This window comes from Alexandromys fortis, unplaced genomic scaffold (assembly GCF_014885135.2).
Source record: "Alexandromys fortis isolate MF-2015 unplaced genomic scaffold, M_Fortis_MF-2015_v1.1 scaffold_29, whole genome shotgun sequence".
NCBI lineage: Eukaryota > Metazoa > Chordata > Mammalia > Rodentia > Cricetidae > Alexandromys > Alexandromys fortis.
This window is the reverse complement of record NW_026067891.1, coordinates 4,955,618-4,962,029: the sequence shown is the minus strand read 5'-3', so window position 1 is coordinate 4,962,029 and position 6,412 is coordinate 4,955,618. Positions and strand designations below refer to the sequence as shown.

At 55.4% G+C, this 6,412-nt stretch overlaps 1 protein-coding gene across 2 annotated transcripts; it reads right to left on the bottom strand.

Moving 5' to 3' along the window:
• Positions 1-1,135: 1,135 nt before the first annotated feature.
• LOC126496616 (brain-specific serine protease 4) lies at positions 1,136-5,828 on the bottom strand. Of its 2 annotated transcripts, none has more exons than XM_050134103.1 (6): positions 5,266-5,828; positions 4,510-4,536; positions 3,887-4,058; positions 3,465-3,739; positions 2,094-2,251; positions 1,136-1,575 (listed from the first exon to the last, which is right to left on the bottom strand). In XM_050134103.1, exons 1-6 carry the CDS (start codon positions 5,378-5,380, stop codon positions 1,369-1,371), a joined length of 954 nt encoding a protein of 317 aa, XP_049990060.1. In that variant the 5' UTR covers positions 5,381-5,828; the 3' UTR covers positions 1,136-1,368. The 2 variants fall into 2 exon arrangements, with proteins under 2 accessions (XP_049990060.1, XP_049990053.1); XM_050134096.1 differs by having other exon boundaries at positions 3,465-3,742; positions 5,266-5,823.
• Positions 5,829-6,412: the final 584 nt, after the last annotated feature.

The following is a 6,412-nucleotide window of genomic DNA, read 5'->3' as shown; positions in this document are numbered from 1 at the left end:
ACTGAGGGAGGCTGGGGGATAAGGGGGGGGGGGGCGGACCCCACTACAGACAGAGGGCACTGCTGTGGGGACTCGACCAGCCGTGTGCTGGCATCTGAATCCCCATGCACTCCCAGGCTCCATCCTTTACAAGCAGGTGGCCAGTCTGGCCTGTTTGTTTTTTAAACAACATTTATTGCTTTCTAACAATAAAGGAAATCAAAACAACACAGGGCAGGTGCAGCTCTGTGCGGATGGATGGAACAATGGGACCGGTGTTTCGGGACTGCACTTTCTGCATGCAGCACACAAACCTGGACGGTGTTCTCTTAGACTTCTCACCTCCACCATTCCTGGTAGGAGACATTGTTTAGCAGAGTCACCTTCATCACCTGTTGGAGCTGGCTGGTTTCCGGTCTTTTTTTTTTTTTTTTTTTTTTTTGGTGACTCTCGGGTATCAACCATTATAAAGACCACATTCATCCAGCCCCGTGGCCTGGCCACCACCCAGAGCCCTGAGAAATCCAAGCCCCAGGCCCAGTCCTCAGGAGGGCCCCCACTGGGTGGAGGACTCGGGGCCTGGGCTGCAGACTTTAGCCCACAACGTTCTGGAAGCCCCAGATCCTCTCACAGCCTGAGTCATTGCTGTCATCTGTCCTCCTCCCTCCTCCAAGGGGACAGGTGAGGTGACTCAAACCTGCTGCCTCAATGTTTTGCAGCTCCTTGGTGGAGAGGAATTTATGGCCTCAGTGGAGAGTCATTGCTATTAATCAACCATGACAGGGTGTAGCTGCTAAATCAGGGAGACAAAGCCTGGCTTCAAGTGCAGCTCACTCCGAGCCCTGCCATAGCAGCCCGGATCTGGCCTGAAGATGAGCCAAGCTCCGTTCTCACAGAGATGAGCTTCTGGTAACCCTGCTTTAGCTTTGGCGGGGATCCCAACCCTGAACTCCTCAGCGTAGCACAGCCAAGTCCTTGGGCCACAGTCCCCTCCTTCCCACCTCAGAGAAAAGGCCAGCAAGAGCAAGGATAGGCCAGGGGTTCGAGATGGAGCTGTGGCCAGGCCCATGTACAACTTCACATCAACAATATCCCAGCATTTGTGTCCCAACTGGATTCCCATATATAGGGGGGAAAAAAACCCAAGAACTGAGAATAAATAATTTATTGAAACTGGAATAAATATGTGGCATGGTTACAAATAACTGTAAAAAAGAACATAAACACACACACACACACACAGTCCTCAGTCCTCAATTGAGGGGCGGGGCCTCGCTGTGGAAGGGGCCGGGACTTCCCAGTTCTTCCTACAGGCCACTGGCGCCCCCCGGAGGTAGAAGACATATTTACAGCCGAAAGACCAGCAAGAGGCTGTTCTCCAGATCCCAACTAGGAGCTCCTGGTGTCCCCACGGTCCGCCAAGCGCCCGCGCAGCTGCACCCCTTGCACGATCCTCTGCACCCAGGGGCGGTGAGCTAGGAGGCTGGTGTAGACTCCGGGCCGGTTGCGCTCCGCGCAGCCTTCTCCCCAGCTGATAATTCCCGTCAGTAGCCAGGAGTCACCCACCTGGCACATCAGAGGACCCCCAGAGTCGCCCTGCAGAGAAGAAGGGAAGTCAGGCGCCCACACCGGCAGGCCGTGTGCAGAGCCCAGGCGTGCTTAGAGGATGCAGTACTGAGCCAAGCTGTCTGTGGAGGCCCTGGAAGAACAGGCCTTATGAACAGAACCACTTCTGGTGGCAGGCATGACCTCCCCACGACCACAAGGAGCAGGAGATGAGGCCACTTTTCATTTACAGGTTTAGAAAGTCTTTACACCAATTGGCAGTGTGGGCACTGAAGCCGGGCCATACATACACTGACCACCTCAGTCACGGGACTGGCCACAGAGGACAAAGGTTCTGACGCACCGGACCCTACTCAGAATACCAGCTGCCAAGCTAAGGCATTACAGCCGAGGAGTTCTGTACACAGCCCGTGTGTAAACAAGAAAATGGGTGACCCAGCCAAGCTAAAGGGGGCCCAGGCGGAGGTGGGAAAGGATGTCCCTCAGGAAATAGAAGTGATGGAGCTTTTGGGCCTCCCAGTTGGAGTGGGCAAAGGGTGGGCGCTCACCAGACAAGCATCCCGCTCCCCTTCCAGGTAACCAGCACACAGCATGTCCTCGGTGATGGCCTCTTGCCCTGCACCCCGCCAGTACAAGCGTTTGCAGACTTCGGAGTCAATGATGGGCACCTTCAGCTTCTGAAGGGTCTGAGGGCGGGGCAGGGGCACTGGGGACAGGAAGAGAGAGTCAGCTCAGTGCTTGCATCTGGTCCCCTCTACCCCCCAAGCAGCCTTCCTCAAAGGTAAATGAATACGCTCTACTGGGCTTTCCCAAGGTGTTTTCAGGAAACCCTAATCCCAGGCTCCCCACCCCTTGACCCAGTGAATTCAAACATGGATGCGCAGCCCTAGATTCTGTGCCCTCAATAAGCTTCCAGATGCCCACAGAGGGCTACACAGCAGAGTGGTGTTTCTAGGCTCAGACTCTAGTTTTTCCTACAAGGGCAGCGTGTTTGGTATTCCCCGAATTTCACCAAGCCCTCACCTTCCCTGGAGTTAAGGTGTAGATCCCAAGGGAAGACTGCAACTGCAGAGTTCCAGCATCTGCCCGTGCCTGAGCAATTCTTCTGGACCCAGGCTAAGGCTCTGCCCTGCTGTCTATACCCAGTTTCTCCTTCCTGGTCTCTACTGCGTGTTCTTTCATAGATCGTTTCTGTTCATTTGGGCTTAATCCAGCCTCTGTCTCTCTAGTTACCATCTGCCTTTCTCTACTTCTATATTTCCTCTGGTTTGTGGTTATAGATGGTATTTTCCATCTATAACCATCCATAACTGGTTTGAAAATTGTGGGGTTTTTTTTGGGGGGGTGGGTGATGAAGACTACATTACCTCCTGGGACTTTTGCTTGCAATTCATAGATGCTGCCACCAGGGGGTGACAATTCCCACTTGGAAGGCATAATGCTGATTATGTTTCCATCTTGTTCCCACTCCATGTCTACCCATTCTTGTGTCAAGAGCTTTGCAAATACCCCCCCCCCCGCGCGCAATAGGGTCTTTCTATGTAATTCTGACTGTCCTGGAACTCTGTAGACAGCTAGCTCAGAGAGGTCTGCCTGCCTCTGTCTCCCAAGTGCTGGCATTACAGGCATGGGCTACCATGCCTACCTTTTTCCTTCATTCCTTCCTTTTGTTGTTCTTGTTACTGCAAATCTCTATTGTTGCTTTAAAAGAGAGCCAGATTCCTTTCAGCTAGAGGTGACCTAAAACTGGCAGTTGAGTTCTTGTGACTTCATTTCTCTAGTCCCCAACTCATCTCTCCTCGTCTCTATAATGCACACATGGCCTCTACGCTCTCCTACCCTAGTATCCGCATCTGAGTGGCCTCTGCCCTCTGTCCCCAGCTATTCCTGACCTCTCTGAAGTTAGAGGGGAGCCTCACCTCCATCACGGATGCTGCCCCAGCCTGCAATCCAGCAGTCGGTGTTGGGAGGGAGCCGTACGGAAGAGTCGGGCAGGCAGATGGGCAGGATCCGCTCAGAGAATTGGATAGAGTGTTCCAGGCGCACCAGGGCAATGTCTGCACGGGTTCCTTCCCTCCAAGAATACCTAGGGTGGGGCAGCACCCAAGCAATACCCACTTGCTGGGACCTTGGGCCTGGGTTTTCCAGCTGCCAGGCCCCCAATAATACTGAGAACAGAGATGGCTTGTCCACGCTGCTGCAAGGAAAGAGAAAGATGTCAAGGAGAGAATGCCTGGCACGATGGCAATCGGGATCCCTGAACAACCCGGACAGCCCGGAGCCTGAGACAGGAAGCAAGGATGGGTCCTGAGGAATCAAGAGCAAACCTGATTGCACATACCTCTTGAAGCAGTGCGCAGCCGTGACCACCCAGCGGTTGGTGAGCAAGGAGCCTGCACAGTGGTGGGAGCCATTCTTGAGGATGCTAACAATCCAAGGCCACTGGGCATCCACGCTGTCCTCACCACCCACGACGCGGTTCAGCTGCTGAGGCTTGCCACAGTCTGGAGACACTGGCAGGAGGGATGGAGTTTCCTGTCATCTCAGCAGACTCAACTGTCTTCTGACTTGCCTGTCAAGCCACCTCCAGGCCCTCCAAGGTCTTAAGCCTGTGGCCCAGCATGGCATGTGTCCAGCACAGTGTTTATCACAGGTGAGTCCCTGCCCTGTCCCCATCCCCTTTAGCTACCAGGGCGCTGGCCCTTTCATTCCTCCCTCCAGCCCGTTAGCTGGCCTTCCCTCCACTTCCCTTAACCTTGATTTCTTTGGTTCTCTTGACTCTCATCCTCCTGTCCTTCCAGACTTTTCTCTTCCAGTTCATCCTCTTTTCTATACCCTGCCCCACGCTCGTGATCCCCATATCCCTTCTTCATCAGCATCCTCTGACCGCAGACCCCACTTCTGACTACCCCATAGAGTGACATCCAGAGACCGCACCCCCCACCCCAGCCTACTCACACTCACCTGGGATGTGGGCAGCACCGAGGGTAGCTGAGGGCAAGAGAGTAAAGAGGGTCAGGCCCGGTGGTGAGAAGCCCTGATCCCCATGCCTGGGGCATCCCCCATCCTCTCAAACAGACTCATCCTGAGCCCTCAGCACCGTTCCCACTCTCCTACCACCTCTCTCTCTCTCTCTCTCTCTCTCTCTCTCTCTCTCTCTCTCTCTCTCTCTCTCTCTCCCACACACACACACACACACACACACACACCACAGATAACTCCTGAAGCTCCGTTTGGAACAAACATTTTCAGACCCCTGCCTCCCAGCTCACCAGTATTTTCTCCACCTTCCTAAGAGTAGGAAGAGAGCTTGGGACACATACCGCCAGCACCCAGGCTTTCTCCCCAGCCCCCACGAAAGCCTGGGCAGCTGTCCCATTCCAGAACAGAAGGAGTAGACCCAAGATGGAAACCACGGAGGGGAAAACAGAAGCCGGAGGACAAAGGGAAGCCGCACTGACCAGATGGGAGAACAGCCCGGAGCAAGCACGGCGACCAGGACGCTCGCTCGCGTTCAGCTAGGGAAACTGAGGCACAGAGCAACGGCAGAGGCAGGGGACAGAGATAGAGGCACAGGGAAATGAAAGGAGACAATGGGAAGGAGAGCCCACACTCGAGGGAAGGTGCTGAACCAGGAGGCTGGCGAGGAGGAGGGGCTGTGGGCAGGAAGGAGGAGTGGAGAGAGGAGGAGGCGAGGAGCCGCAGGCCCCGGAGGCTCACCTGTGGAAGTCAGCAGCGCCAGAAAGATTGTGATCCTGAACTGGTCCCCACCCAGTGCGGGGGGAGATCTGGAAATCACCGCTAGGGGTGGAGCCCCAGCGAGGCTGCTGACCATCTCCAAGGACCTAAGGGCTGTGCTGGCTCTGACTGGCAGGGCAGGTGGCTGTAGTGTCGGGTTCCCTGCAGGTCGCCCCAGGTTTTATCCTGTGAGGAGGAATGCTGTTGGACCAGTCCCCCCAGCTGGTGACTGGGCCACCCAGACAGTGGGTCAGGGAGGAGGCGGGGCTACCAGGAGGAAGCAACCGGCTACTGGGGCTAGGGGCAGTAACTAGACGGGGGACTCAGGCTCAGGTTCAAGATGGGTGCCCAGGGTGCACCCTGCGAGGGGCAGTAGGGACATGTTAACTGCCCGGAGCATGGCTCTATCCTTGACTGTCTCGGGAAACAGAGATCCTGTCTGCAGCTTGCCGAGCGCTTGGGGTAGGAAGTGGCTCAGCCTGGAGTGGCTACAGCTGGGGCAGAGAGTGTTAGGAGCCCGTGGGACCTCAGGCTGGGGGTTGCCAGGGGGATCTTGCTCCTTAACGGCCCATGTCCAGCACCCTGCCTGCTTCCATGACTCAACCCAAACACTTGGGAGCCTGGAATCCCGTTAGCCCACTTCCCTGAAAGCTGTGACTCAGGCCCCAAGGGGGAGGGCATGATGGCCTCTTGGTCATTTGGCCAAGTTGTCCCTGGTACTTCCTCCCAGTTGTCACTGCAGGTGAACCTCAGTGACTCATTTCTTACCTGAACTCCAGGGAGCAGGCTAACTCTGAGCAGGAGCCATGGCCTGTGGCCCCCATACTTGGGAAGAATCACATCCTAGGACCCCATGGAACTAGGCTTGGGGAAGCTGGGGCACCGTGGGCTGATGTGAACTGTTATTGACTCAGTGTCCTGCCCTCCTCACCTCAAACAGAAACCCTCAACCCCCCCCCCCGCATGACACATATATATCACTCCGTCCAGTGTGAGTTTCTAGGGGCAGACCTGGTTGTGGGAAGAAGCAAGGCTGAATAAAAGCAATACCGCAGTCTGAGACTCTGTACCCTATGTTGTGTGTCCCCAAGTCCCCTAAAGCTAGCTCAGGGAAGTCAGTAGACTGGAC

Bases quoted from the DNA above. Each gene is read 5' to 3' on its own strand.
- LOC126496616 (XM_050134096.1), bottom strand. From the start codon at position 5,380: ATGGTCAGCAGCCTCGCTGGGGCTCCACCCCTAGCGGTGATTTCCAGA. The intron at 3,743-3,886 runs GTATGTGCAATC...CTTTCCTTGCAG, and splicing joins GCTGCGCACTGCTTCAAGAG to CAGCGTGGACAAGCCATCTC. The intron at 1,576-2,093 runs GTGAGCGCCCAC...TCTTCTCTGCAG, and splicing joins GGGAGCGGGATGCTTGTCTG to GGCGACTCTGGGGGTCCTCT.